At 36.0% G+C, this 20,365-nt stretch overlaps 1 protein-coding gene across 5 annotated transcripts in view; it reads right to left on the minus strand.

Annotated features, from left to right (window-relative positions):
* MYRIP (myosin VIIA and Rab interacting protein) overlaps positions 1–20,365 on the minus strand; it is a 131,922-nt gene that overhangs the window by 44,847 nt on the left and 66,710 nt on the right. For 4 of the 5 annotated variants that reach the window (XM_088150930.1, XM_088150931.1, XM_088150932.1 and 1 more), the window contains exon 4: positions 596–732. In XM_088150930.1, coding sequence (XP_088007056.1) covers positions 596–732 — 137 coding nt within the window. Of the gene's footprint in view, positions 1–595; positions 733–1,811; positions 1,856–20,365 lie in introns of all 5 variants that reach the window. The other variant, XM_007433638.3, reaches the window with a different exon arrangement.

The following is a 20,365-nucleotide window of genomic DNA, read 5'->3' on the forward strand; positions in this document are numbered from 1 at the left end:
ATTGCAACCATTTGTGAAGTCTGCCAACACAAATTACCTCACCTTTGAGTTTCATGAATGGAAAAAAGCCCATAAAAAAGGCCAAAAGCAAGCATTACTGGTGATAAATCCTGAGAACCGATTAGAATAGCAATTATTTAAAAAAATAATACATTTTCTATTCTGTAGAGCCATTAATTTACGTCAATGAGTACAACAGTGCATATATGTCCACATACACTATGTATATCTGTTTGTGTATGTATGTGACAACAGAATTCTATTCTGTACCATAACTAAAATACTTTAAAATTAGAACTTTAAACTGTTAGGACATGTTTAAGAACAAGGCATCTCTAAGAACTGAACACAAATTTCTATATTTATTGTATCTTGCACTTCCAGATGAATGATATTTGCATGATGCCACAAAATGCCAAGCTATTCATGGCTGACGTACAAGTCATCTGCATATCTCCCATCTCTCCTCTTCCTGAGATGCAGTAATAATACTTTGATCACTTGCACCGTATGTAACACTTAAGCAACTTTTGTCCCACATCTGTATGAGTATTCTTGGTACAGAAATGCTTATCTCTGTTATTTTTCTCTCTACCTAGTATGTCAGAGCATGTTCCAGTTTCCAGGCGATGTTTTCTATATAAATTCTTCAGAACTTTAGCACTTCCAAAACGCTTGAAGCGACTTTTCACATTATTGTAATACCATTCCAGGGATTGAGCTCTTAGAAGTCTGGAGGAAAAAAGAACGAAATTTCAGAAACCTTAGAAATACTAAAATAAATGTACCAGGGTAGCAATTCTTTTAAAACAATTTGTATTTTTGAATATTTTCAGGAAGGCTCTATTTGGTTGAAAGTAAATAGGGGAAAAGACACAACATCTAATTTTGTGGTTTGCTTCCCTGTAGTTCTCCTAATTTTCAGGCTGAATATATTTTGGTGGTTATATAGACAACATTATAGTTTTAACACACAAGCAATTAATTGTCATTACTGAAGTTCTAGGAAATCATTTAGAACAGAACAGATGTTAAAATTCTTATATCCTTACATGAAATTACATGGGACAAGATGGAAAAACTGCAGCCTGGGAATGCAAATGCTATTTGGAGGGGGAAAACAGTAAATACAATTTACTATCTCATAAATTTGTGTAGAAAGACTTTAAAGAGTAATGGTGAAACTGCTGGCTCACCCTCCTCCTTTTGCAGTGAATAGTAAGAACAGAAGTCCCTTCACTAACTGTAGAGATGATATTTACAGGTTTTTAAAATTTATGGTGGTATCTTGCATGGAATTGGGTGCAAAGGGTACAAAGACCAGAGGTGAAATTGACATGCCTAAATTAATAAGAGCTCTTCATCTTAATGATGGAATTGATAAGAGATCTTCTGATCCTTTCTTAATTACACCACAAGTATGATGGCCTACTCATATCTATTTCAGTTCTGTTTTGAACTTGTGTACAAGGATCTTCTCCAGCCTGGTGCTTGCAGATGCATTGGGACTAGAACGCCCAGAATTCTCAGGCAATGAATGGTATCTAGGAATTCTCAGCATTTCAATATCTCTATAGGGCATCATCACACTAGAGAAGACTAGACTAGATTGAATTGTCCACTGAACAATTATTGAATGGGGGGTGGGAGTGGGGGGTGGGGGAAATCTAACGGGAATGAAGATAGTTTTATGTGATAAGGGAAAACCATGGGCAGATATGTATACACATAATCTGTAGTCATTCAATAAAAGGGGCAAGATTTGTACATCTTTAGATCTAGTTCAAATACGATCAATTTATTAACAGTACCTGCCACTAGGGAAATATGATGGAGGTTCACTCATTGCTTGTTCCTGGTGTAAAGAAAATGTCTGCTTTAGAATATTTAACAGCAATGCAAATTTCTTCCTTCCTTTATCAACAGATCCATGGATCTGAGAGCAAGACATATATCAGCCTCCTGATACAGCAATTCATGGCATAAAGTAGCAATCATATTATTCAAATGATACAAAACATGTTTTTTCCCCAAGATTATTTTTTTATATAGGAAAAAATAGCTTATGAAATAGACAGTGGAAAAGAATTATCTTCATCTAACAAAAAGTTGCCTAAAGCAATAACTTTCATATTCTGATACATGACATCTCAACCATAGATTATGAATACATCTTTGCATCAAAACCATATTTTATGTAATTATATCAAAAATCCCAAATTATGGCAGATGATGAGGAAATTGATAAAATAATCTTGCATGGGATAGGACAGCTGGGCTCTTCCAAAGGAAAAATATCACCATATATCCTTAGATATATATTTAGACATTAAATCCTGCATCTTCATTTTTGTATTAACTCCACTTTCACCATGATGGATACTGTGGCCTCAGTGAACATCCTAATATAATTTCTGGACAAAACAAGATCTGTGAGGAACAACAAGCTCTTAGAATAAAGACATACATAAGTAACAGGTTTGCTCCAGAATAGCATTAACTGTATTCAATCCAAACAGAATGGTACCTTTCATCCTACCAAAATTTTAGGATTTATATTTTAATACAGGATGGTATGCAATCACATGACACCAAAACTCCATCTGCCTGAATTATAGAACTCTCTAGGCTACAACTGTTCTACAATAAGGTTTATGTAGTTTACATAGTTTGTAACTATAGGTTAAACCATATATGCAGAATATGATCAAGAAATTAAATGATTTTTAAAATATATATGAATTTTACATATAGGAAACTCCTCTAGCCCCAAGGACAGTAAGTGAATGCATAGTCAAGAACAAAACAACACACAAAGCAGACTGTTCAAGAAAGTGAAGAACACAGACCTTTATTTTCTCTTATATTCATGAACACACACAAACATACATATGCATACACATTCATAAAAAACTTTCATTTTTTCCTTATCTTGTATATTATTACTTTCAGCTTACTTCTCAGTTTTAAGTTGGCTAACTAACTGCAGTGCATTCTACATAGGCCCTTGTTCTGATACATATTTTCAGATACATTTCATTATGTTTCTGGTAAATGTTCAAACCAATCAGATATTTTGCCTATATGTTAATTTATAGAATTCTCTATTCTCCATGCATTCCTGAACTTTCTCCTTGCATTTTGCATGGACAATTCTATTCTCCATGCATTCCTGAATTATAATGACTCTTCTAAAGCTATTCAGCCTGTTATCACTCTGAGAAGTCACAATGTTCTTCTTGCATAAGAGATATGAAGGGAAGGAAGAACACCTATCCCTATTGCAGATATTGCAATAAATCATCCATTCAAAAAGGAAAGGACACAATCTAGTTATTGCAGAATCTTTAATGTTGATCTACAGTTCCAAAACCATAGATAATATATTCTGCAAATGCAATCTCTTTCTGTATTTTGATTTTTAAAAAACCCTTCCATTTCAAAAACTCTATGTGGAAGTGCTTCTTTTCATTTAATAATATCACAGTCTGTGGTAATTCTTTCTATAAAGTACAGTACCAACTCTCATTTAACCATACTCATTTTAAAAGGAAAGAAATGGCAACAGCTTTTTGTCTTCTTCTGATACAAAGACATCAATATTAATTGTTCAAAGCCCTAAATTCCAAAATAGATTGTTTTACATAAAATTACCTTTTCAGTTAAATTCAATTACTAAATGGTTTTTAAAATAAATATTTTGATTGTTTATAGGGATTATGTGTGATGCAATGTGTCAGTATGTGGGCACTACAAAAATGGATAGTATATTGAAAAGATTTCATTAATGAAGCACGGGCAAAAAGATAAGCAGAAATAATGCGATCATACAGAGAAATTGAGACAAAACAGTATGTTACTAACCTTAATTTCTAGATGGCTCCTAAAAAGAGTGGCTAAAAAGGTAAGATGTGGTTCAGAAATTTAGAGTTGCTTCCACAAAATCTTTTACTTTTAAATTTCTATTGGTTTTATCTATACTTTATTTAACCTCATTATATTTATTCAATTTATTATAGCTACCCCAAAAGACTCTGGGTGGCTATGACATCATTGTTAGCTCACTGCATTCTAGTGTTTTCTGCCTTCTAGATCTGATGTGGGAGGTTCAGAGAAAATGTCATTGCAACATCACTCATTAAAGTATTTGAGCTTTAAAGGACTTCTGAATCCTTACTTAAATATTCACTATTTAAGCTTTATTATCGCCTTTTGTTACCAACTGGAATGGAATGGAATCTCAAACATAAAGAGACACATCCCCAAATTTAAGAGATATTTTGACATCTAGCTTCAAACGTTGTCTCAAGTTTGAGAAAACATGGACAGCAAAGACCAAAAACCTGCCATGCTAGAAGAGGTATCAAGAAGCCACTGGATAAAACAGTTGTATCCCAACATGCTTATCTACTGCTAAGGGAAAGAAAATACACACACAAACATAAGAAATGTAAATATGACTTGTCAGAGATCTAAGATGAGGAGGCAATTATATTCTATTGGCAGTTGTCTTCTTCCATGCTTCCCCAGAAGTAGAGAGACATACTTTGTATGGACAGTACAAACAACACACATTTAAACCAATCCACTTCAACTTAAGTAGCAATGAGTGCAAGATTTCTAACATTTTTAAGTCACATTTATTAAAGTACACTGTGATGGGCCTCTTTTGGAAATGGTACAGAGTACCAACAAGAAGAGTATGGTTATCTCCCCTGCATTTTCAGAGAGGCTTTTATTATATAAAACATGGGACAAACTTATTAACTTCTAACTTAATGCTACTAAATACTATGCTTGTACCAATGTCTGTGCCTTATGTGTGTATCTAACTCCTAAAAAGCCCTATAAACAGTTCTTTTGTCCTTTTTCACCTGAGCTATAACAAAGTCTTTAGCCACAATTTTGCCGTCTTGAAGTTAGTTGGCTTCTGTTGCTGCCAGCTACTGTACACTGGACCACCTGGAGTCACTGTGTGCAAGTTGGGTGGCCATATAAATTTGTTAAATACATACATACATACATACATACTGTTCTTCTGCTGAAGCACTGGCTTTGAGTCTTTTAGTCCATGCTGAGGTAGAGAGTAGGAAGATGCTTCACCAGCTGCTGGCTGCCTATAAGCTGTCAACAGCTCTACTGGAGTGGAGAAGCTGCCAGACTTCACTTCCCCTTTCAGTTCTTCTGCTGATGGCTTGCTGAAATCCACTCCTTCTTCATCGACAGGAACCCACTATATTGCTCTTTATCCTGACAGCTGCTCTAGTCTCTCACTTGCAACTTCCTTCTCTTCTGCTCTCCCACATGAGAGAATCTCCTTCCAACACTCATCCAGATTCATATGCTACTGCATTTCCCTTTTTGTAATTGCAGACCAGGTGTGGTCCACTACTGCTCAGGCTATCTTAAAGTCCCAGGGGTAGGGGGAAATAAACTGAAGGAAATGCTCATACGGACCCCTGCAAGGCTGTCCTTCCATATGCAGAAATTTCATTTCAGTTTCCATATACAGGGGAGTCTATTATTTCACTATTAGACTATTTAGGTGTAAACCATTGGAATAATTTGTTTTTATTTTATTAAATATTGTATGCATTAAGAAATATCTTTATCATATATTTTCTTAGTGACACTACAGATATTTGTTATCTGAGAATCAATTTTTGTGCTACTTTTTTGACTGCACTGTAAAAATGCATACAAAAAGCTGTGCTGCATCAGATTAATGATTCCCCTTAGTCTATCACCTTGTTTCTCACAGTAATTGTCAGAGTTTACACCAGGCATACAACAATAAATTCTCCAGAATTCTTAGTTCTCCAGAAACTAAGGTTCAAATTCATATCTAGCTAATAGCATACATTTCAGATACTTCACACAGCTAGATAAATTGCTTTATTGCAGACAAGAAAGAAGTGAAATATACACAGAAAACTGGTCTCCTACAGAATGAACACACACTCGCACACACACATACACACAAACTCATGTAAAAAAGTGAGTAAACTCCATTAAATTTTTTGACTTGTTCAACATATTTCAACATACAGATATTTGATTTTCATTTCAACAATACTGATAAGATACACAATAGGCTGCTACTAGTCAGGCTGAGCCTCAAGAAAGGAACAGAGAAAAAGCCTGCCACTCCCTCAAAGTTCCAGAGTGCATTTATAACTGTCACACTTTAATGAGATCCTTCAGTTAAGACAATCAGCAGTCAGGAAAAGATCTTGTTTCTTCTTAGATGGAGCACCATTTGAGCAGCTTTCAAAGCTCCAGAAAGAGAATCACCGAAGTCACCTTTCATAGCTAGTCCTTTTGAGATGTGTTGGGACAGCATTTCTAATGAGCATGGCTGGCATATTTTCTGGAAGTTTTGGAAACTGTAGTTCCAGTACATCTGGAGAACACCACTGCTGACCCTTGTGATAAGGGGTTGCTTTCTTCTCTCCTGATTCACACCAAGAAGAAGGTAGAGAAAAGGGCTCCCCCATCCCGCCACTTCACCCTACGGTTGACACATTTAAAATTATTTGCCAAATCTAATCAGACAATTTGAAATGAGAACATAGTTTCTGTTTTATTTGAATCATTAAATTCTGAAAAATAGGGATGAATTAAACATCACAAGTCTCCAGGTTTTCACATTCCTTACTCTGGAAAAAATCCTTATGCATTGAGTAAGTGTCAGCCCTTTGGGGTAAACCAGATCAGGAAACAGACTAGAGCTATACTTTATTGAGCTATAACAACAGAATCTCACAGCCTGATTGTGCTTTACCTCCCTTCTCTCTTATATCTCAGTGAATCAGGGAGGAGCCTGCCTGAGTCTCTTCTGATTACTATCTTGTTTCCCAGGATTCCCATGAAACCTAAGAAAACATAGCCACACTTACTTTGCTTCATTATCCTGCCTAATGTAGTCTATTTCAGCCCTCATCCCCTCCCCAAGTCCAGCTTGTGGGCACTCAAAATTTCCAACCCATAACCTATTGGGATGATGTGGACCCCCAAGAGTCATACTTAGATATAAAAATGATCAGAGAAGCTATTACTTTGCCAAAAATGAAGTCAGAGCTGGGAGACTGGTTTGCATCTAAAGTGATCTCTATTGACATACTGTTGCCCATGGATGTCATGGTGCTTACCCTCTGTACAATCACCTTGTTTCCCTTTTACTTAATTTATACCATGTCAATTCACTCTGTTGTCCCTAATATTTGGTCTCATCCTCACCACAATTAAAATACAAACTGTGCTCTGAGGCTTCTTTAAAATTTTTACTGATTACCCCCTTTTTTCTTGCTGTACACATCTGAAGATGTTCTCCTGTTGTTCATTTAAGCCTGTTCCCGAGGGGTGGGGAGCACTTTAGAAATACTTCTTTCTTAATTGCTTCCTTTCTCTATTATTAATTTTACACATATCCGTATATTTATTTTCTTCATGGTATTAGAGGCTGGCATTTGTGTCCCTTTAAGAATTAGTCTTTATATAGATGCTAAATGCTCTTTTATTTTGGCTTACTAGAAACTAGAATGAAAACAGTGTTAAATTCATTTCTCTTTAAAGTGCCATCCATTACCAGCCTTTTTTAGTCAGGGTCTCTCTTTCATCATATACACACATTATTTTCAATATAATGTGCTGGGGCTACCTGATTTAATGCTGTTTAATAAGAATTAATAATAGGGCAGCAGAGATCCGAGGGTCCTCTGCAGAGAGAGGGGACTGTGAATGCTCTCTCAAAAGGAAAAGGATTCTAACCGAGTGAGGGAGCTACCACCTTTAAAGGTTGCAGTGGACTACTTTGTAAATACTTGGAAGTTCACCTTGTCTACTATGTAACCTTCACCTAGGCAAAAATCCATCCAAAAGGTGAAGTTTGCTTGCAAAATGAAGACAGGTAAGGCATTTGATTAAGGATCAGATTCCTGCATTAGTAGGACAAATCAAATATACATACATAAATCCAGATGAGTTAGGGTAGAATACTGTAGTGGTTATAAACAAACTAAAGAAGGTTGTCAGGAGCTGGGCCTAGCAGCATGCTAAGTATATGGGGCAGGGCTTCCACGAAATGTTTTTATAAGCAGTAGAAGAGTTCCAAATACGGACATCTCCCATGTATGAGAATTGTAGAGACTCCAATGAAAACTGGATACTTCCCTAAAATGGATGACTTCTGACATAGACATTAAAAAAGAAAAGTAATTTTAGCACTCTGTCCTCTTCTTCCATTCTTCCTTCTACCTTCCACCCTTTGGCAGCATAATTTTACCTTGGAACTCCTAAAGGATGGGGTTTACAAATTTGAGGTGATGGAAAATGGGAGATTACGAATTTTAAGAAATATCGGCAGGATGGAGCACAAAATGAATATTTTCATATGGTAGACATTTTTTGCTTAGTTAGGCATTTCTCAGAAAAATAAGCAAAAAGTAGTATATTTGCTTCTCCATAGAATGTGATTTAGACAATTCTGGAATCTGTTTAAGTGTTAAAGTTAGTTATGGTGTCAAAAAAATTATTGCCAGTTGGAAGCCCCTTTTGGACTTTTTGCAGGAGACAGAAAAAAATGAAGTCATGATTTATGGATTTGATGATTAGTTAAAATAATAGGTGATACAAAATATATATGTTAAGATGTAGTTTAAGAGTAAGAGGTCATTATATGATTCATTTATATCTGCTGTATAAGAAGTCAGAAGTAATTCCTTTTGCAATTTTTCTTTTTTTCCTTTCTCTTTAATTTTCATCACTTCTATATTTCTTCTTTATCTTTATCTCTTTTGTTCTCTATTTTTCTTTTTGATTATTAGTTCTTGTTTGCTTTTACCTGTATGCTTTTTATAACTTAATAAAGTTCTTATAAAAAAATAATAAAAAGATGTCACTGCCAAACTGAATATTCTTTAATTTTTATTTAATGTATTTAAACTATGTTGCTCTTAAGGAGGAAAAATAGTTTCTAAAGTGGCTCGCAATGTCAAAAGGATTTTAAAATATAAAATGCATGCAACAAATGATAATTATCAGATTTTATAATTTTTGTGTCCCAATTAAGATTAGTATTTTTTTCAAAACTTTGAAATTAAGCAATAATACTTTGGAAAGTATTATTTAATGTAACACAATTAATGTAGCATTCTTTACCATATTTACCAGGAATAATAAAAATATCTAAAATGCCCCTTGCAAACAGTTCAGTTATGTTGTAGGATTGATCTGGTGCAGATCAGATCACAAATGTTATATTGTGTTCCAGCTTCAGATTTCAATATTGCTATAAACATAAAATAAACGGTTGAAGTTTTATTTTTATCTTGGTTACAGAATGAAAATATTTAAAATAGTATATAAAATTTAAAAACTATAAATACACCCTTTTTCTCATATATATATATATATGAGAAAAAGGGTGTATTTACAGTTATGCAAATTATGATATATATATATATATATATATATATATATATATATGAGAAAAGGGTGTATTTATAGTTATGCAAATTATGAAATATATATATATATATATATTTCATAATTTGCACAAGGCAGATATGAACAAATCAAAAGATGGAACCTTAGCTATTTAAAATTATCTAAGATGTTTTTCTTTCTATAAGCTTTGTATCTCAAGGATTCTTAAACAATAGCTAACCAGTTCCTAAAGAATAAACATATTGGCAAAGAAAAAAGATTAAAGTTATCTCCATTTAAAAACTAATAATTAATCCAGTTTATGGTATACAAATTAATTTTGTAACCTGATTCAAAAATAGGCCAAGCTACAAAAATATGACAAAATGATATTCTGACCAGAAATACCGTATATTCCTCACTTTGGGTGTGCTAACAAACAGCTGGAAAATCTCAGCTAAGAAAAGGAAGATCTCACCACTATTAATAACAAAGGGCAATTAAAATTCATCTCAAGATTTCTTAACAAATGAAGCTCCTTTTCCCCATCTGAATATCTTATGTTGCATCTGTTCAGATTCAACTTTCATCTCCAAATTGTTTCAAGCTTTTTGCAAAAATAGAGATGTGAAGTCTATAGGAAAACTTGTATATAATATTCTATCCTCCCACGCTTAGGGGCTATGGATATTTGGAAATATGCCAACAGTCAGCAGAAGTGTCTGAGAATAGGGAAGAAGTATTTGTTAAACCACAACTCAACAATATCAAGCTCAGCCCTGAGCTTCTTTTGCTTTTAAAAAATTCAGAAAAATACCTTTACCTTTGAGTTCCATAATTAAGTATGATGCTATTATGTCCCAGGAAACCCTGCGTCACTGAGTAATTATGAATATCTGCCCAGCTGATTCAATCTGGCAGAATTGGCGCATTCCAGATTCCTTCAATGAAACAATTGGGGCCCCAGAAGCACATCTTATCTGCTGCAGTGCCTGCCCTCTGAAATGAGGTTCCCTCCAAGATCTGGATGGCCACCATCCTGCTTGAAGAGCTGACTCTTCACCTAGGCCTTTAGTGAGTGTGACTGAAGCCCTCTTCTGGGCAGTGTTTGCATCTTCTGTTCCTTGTTTTTATCATTGTATCATTTTACTGTTCTGTATGTTTTTATCTGTGAACTGCCCAGAGTCACTGGGAGTCAGGCAGTGTAAAAATATAATAAAGGAAGGAAGGAAGGAAGGAAGGAAGGAAGGAAGGAAGGAAGGAAGGAAGGAAGGAAGGAAGGAAGGAAGGAAGGAAGGAAGGAAGGAAGGAAGGAAGGAAGGAAGGAAGGAAGGAAGGAAGGAAGATGAAAAGATCTATTGATTGATTGATTGATTGATTGACTGAATTTATATTCTGCTTTTGTTCATGAACTTCAGGTGGCATAGATAGCATTCTGTCCTATTATTCACCACCACCACCACCACCACCCTGTGAGATAGGATGAGCTGGGAGAGAATGACTGGCCCTAATTCACCCAATGAGCTTCCATGGATGAGAGTAGAATAGAACCTGGTCTCCCTACTCCTAGTCCAACACCTTAACCACTACAGCACACTGGGTCCCTTGAATCAATAAATCAGGTGCTACTGAATATAGCGTACATAGCCTCCTACTCAGTTTCTCTATGTATTTTTATGCAAATAAAAGTTAAACATACTGTATTAGCACAATAATTTCAATTTTACACTCCCCCAAAACAGCATTAATGCTTTATGTAGCTTGCAAGCACAATCTTATTGACAGTGGGGAATGGCTATTTCTTTCTGTTTACTTCTCCTCATAACTCACTAATTTGAAAAGTGATGGTTTTAAATACGCAATTTTCTCCAGCAGTGCTGTATATTCACTACATGTTCAACCAGGAATCAGATACTAAAAATGTTGATTTTGTATTTAAAAGGCAGGGCCTTCTCTGTTTGCATCTAGCCAGAGCAGAAATAATCCCTGGCTACATTTTTTCCCCATTATAATTCCACGTTTCTTCTTGCCCTAGCTCATGAGTCAGGTAGGCTTAAATCATCTTTAGCTACACTGGTATCAAAGCAGAATTTTCCTTATTATTCTGACACTGTTGAAGTTATATAAAAACTGCTGGTTTTGTTACACTTAACATTGGACTTTGACTAAAGTTGACTACAGTGACTTCAAACACAGGCAATAATAGCAGGATAGGGATCCACAGTTAGACAGCAAATTTCATACATGTATAGTTTTCTACTGACTCAAGGATGGGTGGGGAGCACTGAGGAACAGTTCACTGTTTAAAAAGTACATATTATACCAAATGATGCTTTATCTGGCTGAAAGGAGATAGAAGGATAAAAACATACACATAGATTGTGGAAACTCATGTTCAGTTATTCGATCAATTTAACAGTTTGGAAAAATAAACTTACTTGTATTACCACTTACAATCCATTTCTTGGCTCTTTTGACAACACAGCTAACCCAGCAGAGTCAACTACTAATTAGCCAGTCCTTGAAAATATGGAGCAAACATTTGACTGCAAATATTATATAATAGCATTTGTACGTTATCAGAATGTAGCCTGTACTTATTTTACATAAGATGAGAAGCATTTCAGGAGTACTGTTGAATGTCAATAAGAGTCAGCTTAAAATATTTAAAGTGGATCAGGAAATGTTCCAATATACTTAACCAGATGCATAGTATGTAATACAGGTAAAGCAATTTTTGAGTGAAGAGGAAGAAACAAAAATGCGAAATTGGTCATGCTTTTGGATGATCTCTTGCAGGAGCAGGATGGGAGTAGTGTGTCCATCCTGGCTCTTCTTGACCTCTCGGTGGCTTTCAATACCATCGACCTTCTGGATCAGCTCCATGGGTTGGAAGTGAGCAGCATTGTATTGTGCTGGCTTTCTTCCTTCCTTTGGGACCAATACCAGTCAGTGTTGGTTGGGAGTGAGAGGCCCCGCCATCGGCCTCTACTGTGTTGGGTGCCACAAGGTTCAGTGCTCTTTCCATACCTGTTTAACATCTACATGAAACCGTTGGGAGAGATCATCCGTAGCCACGGGGTGAGTTATCATCAATATGCTGATGATACTCAACTCTACCTCCCTGTTGCTGGCGAACTAAGTGATGCTGTTAATGTCCTGTCCTGGTGCCTGGAGGCTGTAGGGGTCTGAATAGGGGACAACAGGCTTCAAGTGAACCCTGGCAAGACTGAGTGGCTTTGGGTTTTAGGGCCTCCCAAATCTTTGGTACTGGATGGGGTAGCACTGCCCTGTACAGACCTGGCGCACAACTTGGGGGTCCTTCTGGACTCACAACTCCTGCCCAAGGAGCATGTGGCAGTCATGGCCAGGAGGGCCTTTGCACAACTTCATGTTGTGTACCAGTTGCGCCCATTCCTGGATCACGAGACTGCGCATAGTTATTCATGTCCTGTCATCTCCCAAATGGACTACTGTAATGCGTTCTACATGGAGCTGCCCTTGAAGAGTATTCAGAACTTTAAACTGCTACAAAGTACAGTGGCACAGGCAGTTATGTGTGCCTCTAGAAGGATACATGTTAAACATCTGCTCCACAAGCTACACTGGTTACCAGTTTGCTTCTGGGTCCAATTCAAGGTGCTGGTTTTGACCTTTAAAACCCTACATGGCATGGGGCCAGGTTATCTGAGGGACCGCCTCTCCCCAGTTACATCTGCCCATCCCATCAGGTCTGCCAGGAGAGGCATGCTGCAGGTCCTGTCCATCTGACAGGAGCTAGGAGACAAGTCTTTTCTGCTGCAGCACCCACCCTTTGGAACATCATCCTCCCTGAGGTGAGGTTAGCCCCAACCCTTATGGCCTTCTGGAAAGCTCTCAAAACATGTTTTTTTTCATCTGGCCTGGGGATCCCTTAGCAGCAGGGACCCCGCACAGTGGCTACATCATGTGTAACATTCTGATTTTAACTCTCGCACAATTTTGGTTTTAATAATTAAATTGTTTTAATTGCTTTTACAATATCTGTAATCATTGGTTTTACTGTACACCGCCCAAAGTCACCTTGTGTGAAATGGACAGCCATATAAATTTGATGAAATAAATAAAATAATAAATAAAATTGATATTAGCTCTTTGAGGTAGGCCAGATCAGGAAACTGATTCCACAAGAATGCTGTACTTCATTGGTGTAGGCTATAATAGCAGAATCTTGAAAGCCTGACTGTGTTCCTTTCCCTCCCTCTTAAATCCAGTGAATTAAGGTAGAGCTAATCTGAGCTTTTTTCTCATGCTTTCTCTGTTTGCTGGGCTTAAAGCCTGCTTTTGTTTTTGTAACAATTTCTGCATAGTTTCTCTAAGGTCATTCCATGGCCTTCTAACCTGAGAGGGCTCCTCAGCATTTGATTTTCCCAAGCTACGGTTGTTTGTGCCCATTACCTGCATGGACAGGACAGCCAATTTACCTTTAACCCTTTCACTGTCTGGACCACTTGAAGTAGAATTTTCCCATGTTCACTATGCTAATGCAGTGACAAGTACAGAATATGAGGCCTGGTGTGTGTAGTACAGAATGAGTTTCTCAGCCAACATAACTTCCTGGCAGGTACTTCAGGTCAGAACTAAAATGACTCATCTAAGCTATAGGAGAACTAGCTGCAATCCTGTTCAGCATCTCTTTTATGTGTGTGATGCATCCATTTGCTTACAGAAGAGAATCTATTTTGTTCTGTTTTGCTTATGCATTTAACAAAAACAATTATGACACAGACTAATGCATTTAAATGACAGGTCAGCAATTAGTATCATTAAAGTGCTCCTTACAAGGGTCTTATTTTAAATTCTAAACATTAAAAAAACAAGTTTTTCTTTAAAACTGTAGTGTTTTATATCTCATCTTCTTGAGATGAGAATACTGTACATTACAATATAATGAGCTCATTGGATTTCACATTTATTTGATATTAATGTTCCTTCTACAATAATGAGGCAATAGAGTTATTGTGGGCTAGCTAAGCAGGATTTTTTTTTTAAAGGTGTTGTCTTAAGGTAATTTCAATTCTGTTTGAAAATGACAGGCTATTACCTCGCCTTCCAGGAAGAACATAATGGCAAGGGAAAATTTGGCCATAGTTCCTGACTCACTTGTCAGAACTGTAATACAGCCCATCCAGTGGTGTCCCACAGTAAGATCATCCATAACAGACAATAAAGTCCACTGGCAGCATAACATTTTGTTTTCTCTATAGCATCTGGTAGCTTTCTGAGAGTTGTGGCTGTTTCTCTCACTTCCTCTCCAAACATTGCCTTCTGGAGTTTACTGTTTCCTTCTGGAGTTTACTGTTGCCTTCCCCAATTTAATGAATCAGACACAACTACAGATACTAACCTGGCCTAGTGTTTTCAGCCGAAAGTCTGGGGAAAGGGAATTGTTATGGTATCTACCATTCAAAATTGCATTTGTTTCATTTCAGCTCTTATTTAGTCATAGGTGATTGAAAAGGCCTACATAAGCAGGGCTAGGATGAGGAAGATAAAAAGGTCTGGAAAGTGTCACTGAGAAAAAGTCCAATGCTAGTGCAGGGACTGGTGTTATTCTATCCAAATAAGATGACTTCCAGCATCTAATGTGCTTGCAAATTCTGAGAAGGCTTTGTTGATCTTGTGTAAGATTTCATAAAATCATAACAATTTTGCAAGTTCTCATAAGATATCTAAATTTATAGATCTATCCTCACACACATGCAAAAACACATAATTCTGAATGTCTTTTTAAAAATGTCTAGATTTTCAATATGGACTGTAGGACCAAAGTATGTTCAGAATTAGCTATAACCAAGAAACTGACAAATCAAATCAAATCAAATCAAATCTTTATTACGGTCAAAGATCAACATAAAGAAGCTATCAGAAAAATATATTTGCAATTCTATAGTTCTTAAAATAGTTTAGAGTATAGGATCCAAGGAATCTGCAGAAAAGGAAGCCATAGACCATGCAGATCAAGCAGAAATATATTTATATTTCAACTTAAAAAAATAATATTTCTATTGAAATTTCTATTCATATGTGAAATAAACTCTTAGACAAATAAATTAAAATTGCTGCAGTAGGAAAAATACAAGTGATTGTGTTTGGTATAATAGCTAATATTTTGTCAGTAAACTTTAAGCTCCGTTAGCATTCACTCAAGATTATAAAGCACTAATACATAAAAGGAATTAAGAAAAACATCAGCAAATTGCTTAAGTAGAGTTTATTCCTATAAATACTGTCAGTAAAAACAGAACAACAGACTCATAAAATAGCACTTCCAACAATACTGAGGGCTGGAATGAGGAAGAGAGATTGACAGGATTTTCAGTGTTTCATATATGATGACAGTCCCATTAATCCATCAAGTAATAGATCTTATCCCCCAGCATAACAAACTTGCAGATATCCACAATCTTGAAATATGCATTTATAATTATTGTATAAATCAGCATCTCTGTAACAGATCACCTTAACAAACAGATGAAAATACCTAAGTCTTATGTGATCTATTTTACTGCAGTGCTTTTTAATGGTGTTAATTGTTTTGTGTTATAGTTTTATTGTGTGCTATCTTGAGCATAGTTTTTGATGAAAATGCAGGATAGTATATAAAACATTAATAAAACATTACCAACTGTACTAAAAAAAAATGTGCAACCCTACAGGGGATGGACAACTGTAGACAGACTATGCCTCAGCTATGCCTGACAGTTTTTGTGATTTTGTTCACAAATCCTGCTGTTACATAAGGCATATGTAACTTAGACCAGGGCTGGAAAAAGTTCCAATCTTGATCTAAAGAGGAAAAACTAAACTAAACTAAGCTAAGCTAAGCTAAGCTAAGCTAAGCTAAGCTAAGCTAAGCTAAGCTAAACTAAACGCCTATATTCAAGGGAAAATACTTTATATTATATATTATAAATGAAACACTATAAATAATAGAGTTGTGATGCTATCTTATAAAGCTGAGGTGACTCAGTTTCTAGACTTCCAGATTTATTGAATATCTGGAATGATACTGTAACTGTATCTAAAAAAAGATAGCAGATGAAGCTTATTCCTGCTTCTTTTCAGTTGTCCAAAACAAAGGCAATGGCACAGAAACAGAGTGTAGATGCTATTGCTAGAAGGTACTCAGATAACTTTTATGGTTTCTCTTGTTAGACAAGGCAAGTGGGCAGTTCAGATTAGCTGGAAAGAGCTTCAAACTGTTCCTTCCAATTCTTTATGTGGGATAAGTGGGTATATATATGTTTGCATAGTGAATATGAGTCAGTGTACACTGATGCTACTGCTGAAATGTACTTGGAACATTTCCTGCCACTAGAGGCACCTTTGTTGGTTCTTCTCTTTGGGATGTGCAGGAAGGAGCTCCCTTGATAAAATTAAGCAGTCCCTGCTTAAACAACAAAGATATTTAACAAACATATGACTTAGTTCTTTTAAATAACATTATTTAAAATAATAGTTATTTAAAACTATTGTTAAAGGAAATTTTCTACAAAACTTTGTTCTAAATGATGAGGACAATGCATGCTAAGAAACACAAATACAACTTTTAATCTCCATTTCCATACCCAGTACTGGATTAAACTCTGATATTTTAAATAATAATTGGGGGTACTACTTCCTAGTAAAAATGAATAACAAAATTATAATACTTCTAGCATATATTATCCACTCCACACACATAACCCCTTGGCCACTTTTGCAGCACAGTCTCAATATGTCAAGTGTGACCCTTGAACCAAAAGAAGTTTTGTATCCTATTGTTTTGTTCAACCATGTTTCACATAAATTTTAAATACAGCCAAGAAATAATTCCCTGCAGTTCATCCTGTTCCTCAGGATTACTACTCAGATTATTTGTGGAAATAACAAAAGAAACAAACATTTAATGAACTAAAAAATGGGGGGAGGGAAGAAGGCATTGCTGGAATAACATTCTTCGCCTGCTCTTATTAGTCAGTTGGAAATATCAGTGATGGTTACCTCAAGACATTAGGCAACTCCAAAGTACTTCTGAAAGACTGAGGAGTGGGAACATTACCAGTGTGAGACTGCCCACATATCTGAGCAGAATTATGTATGTTTCCTAACAAGAGCCAAATAAAGTGATTTACTATCAGGTAAGGGAAAAGCACTGTAATCTTAATTATAGTTCCATCATTATTGAACTGATTAATTAAAGTATTACTCTGCCAACTCGCATGGGGTGTGAGGAGGGGTAACCAACCCTGGGGGTGGATGGCATCTTGAAGACACTCCCGCAGGTTAACAACTATCACTTAATTACCTTGGAAGATATTATTTATTAAGTGAACATTGGTTTATTGTATTTTAATCAGTATTTTAACCAGTATTTAGTTTTTTACTGTAAACTGCCCAGAGTCAGTCATTGAGTGAGATGGGTGGTGACTAAATTTGAAAAATAAATAAATAAATAAATAAATAAATAAATAAATAAATAAGCTTTATTTATTGTATATTCTCCTTCTCTATCTCTGCATATTAAAATTGTGTTTGAAAGAAATAAAAGCAAGTAGGAAAGTACTCTAAAATCTTATTATTTATTTCAGTTTGTATTGTTCATTAAATGTTTGCCTCATCTTATTTATTAATGAATCAATATTTTGTTCAACACAATCTTAAAGGAATTAAATTTCTAGGTATTTAATCTCTCTTTTTTTCAATTTTGCATTTCTCAATTCTTCTGGTTCCATACTTATGCCTAATAGCTAAGATTTAATTTGATATTTGTAACCTAAGAAGTTACTAAAGTTCTATAATACATTCACTGAAAAACTGGGATTTAAAAAAAAAAAAAAAACGTTGGCAGCATATTGTATTACTTAACACCAACTTTTCAATATAGGTAGTCTCCAGTTTAAGAACGAGTTCTGTTCCCAAGGTCTGTCTTTAAGTCAAATCTGTATGTAAGCCGGAACAGTATAAGTAATATTGTGTAATTAATTTGAACTATTGTGTATTTAACTCGAACCACTGTGTATTTAACTCAAATTTTGCTACAATAGGCTCTGTCCTTAACTATGGGTTGTCCTTAAACCAGGTGTTCTTAACCCAGGGACTACCTGTAATTTCATTATTCTGATATATATATCATAATGTACAATACTGAAATACTATAGTTCTATGGCCAAAGTCACAATCTGAATCGTGAAAAAGATACTCTTCACTTGTCCTTCATATAAGAAAAAACTTGATAATATTCCATTTTCATTGTGACAGTGGCAACTGTTCCACAGACAATTTTGCTTCAATCAGACTTACATCTGACTATGAAACTCTGTCTGTAGAAAATTAGAACCAAGTTGCATGTTGGGAAGAATTTGTTAAGGTTAAATAAATACATGTTCTTTCCATTATTTCCCATCATCAGAACTGCTTTCATTGAATGAATTTGCAGGTTTGAATAGGTGCATAATTGGATGAGTGACTACCTGCTAATAAAAATCAATGCATGTCAAATCAATGCATGTCAAATCAATGATCACCCTTACATCTATTGCTATGAAAGCTGCCTTAAGAAAGCACTTCATATTTGTGAAAGAAAAATGAAGAGGTAGATATATATGAAAGGATTTTTGTTGTCATTACTAATTTTTAGTTTTACTTTTGATAGGAAGAATTCTTAGCATTTTTCCCTATTTCAATTAATACAGCTTGCCCTTTAGCTGCTTACAATAATAATAATAATAAAAAAGCCAGCATGCTAAATACTTACAGTTCAGTGCTGTATTTGTCTAATGAAAAATATGTCATCCTAACTTCAATTTTATTTAGTCCTACAAATTACTGTATAAAACTATATTCTCAGACATTATTGTATATGAACTCTAGAAGATCTTGTTTAAAAGGAAAAGAGGGGGGACCAAACTAGGCAACACTGAATCTGTACCAACTGAGGAATTCGTGGCTTCCATGGCATCCATGGATCTGCCTCAGTGACTGAAGACCAGATACATACTGGTGGCTGCACTTTGGATCTGGTTTTTGACTCAAGACAGTTGTGATGTGATTTGATATTGGAGGACATTACCAACAGTCTGTTGCCATGGACAGATCACTCTTTGATTGCCTTTCAGCTCATTGGTGTTATCTGTCTCTGCGGGGAAATAGGGTGTATTAGATCAACCCACCCTATTCTAGAGAGAGAGATTCTAGAGAGAGTTTGGGGTTCACCCTATGGACCTCATGTGCAGTTCAGCCTTGGCCTTCCAGGTTGCAGCCTGGAATGGGCATGTGGTGAAAGCCTTGGACTGTATGGTCCCTATTTGGCCTCTTCCTGCACAGTGCATCTTTGTTCTCTCTGGAGCTCTCAGAGATGAAGCACTAAAAGAGACGCCTAGAGCATCATTGTAGGAAGACAAAGATTTAACATGGATAAGAGCCTATATGTGGGACTACATCATGGCAATAAGGTTGGCAAAGTGTCACTATTTCTCTACCTTTATTGTGTCCCCTGATAGACATCCAGTGGCCCTGTTTACAGTGACCCAATCCTTGCTGGGTAGTAATGGGCCATAGGAACCTCTGCAGGACCTCTGAGAACAATTTTCATGCTACTTAGTGGATAAAGTCACTTGGATCAGCTCAGAGTTGGCTTTCAATTGGGTAAGTCCAGTGCAAGTGCCCAGGGCATGACCTTCTAGAGTAATTTGGAGTGAGTTTGAACCTGTGACTCCCAATGATGTGGACAAAGTTCTGCAAACTATGAGTTTGACCACCTGTTCATTTGATCCCACTCCCTCCTGAGTTGTTTAGCTAGCCAGAGAGATAACTAGTAGTTGAGTTCATGCGGTGAGGTCTGCTTCCTTGAGAGAGGAGATGGTCCCTTCTGCCTTTGAGGAGGCAGTGGTATGCCCTGTTGTCAAAGAGGAGTCTC

This window comes from Python bivittatus, unplaced genomic scaffold (assembly GCF_059951505.1).
Source record: "Python bivittatus isolate LINGU-HERP-01145 unplaced genomic scaffold, Pbiv_v1 ctg000610_np1212, whole genome shotgun sequence".
Lineage (NCBI taxonomy): Eukaryota > Metazoa > Chordata > Lepidosauria > Squamata > Pythonidae > Python > Python bivittatus.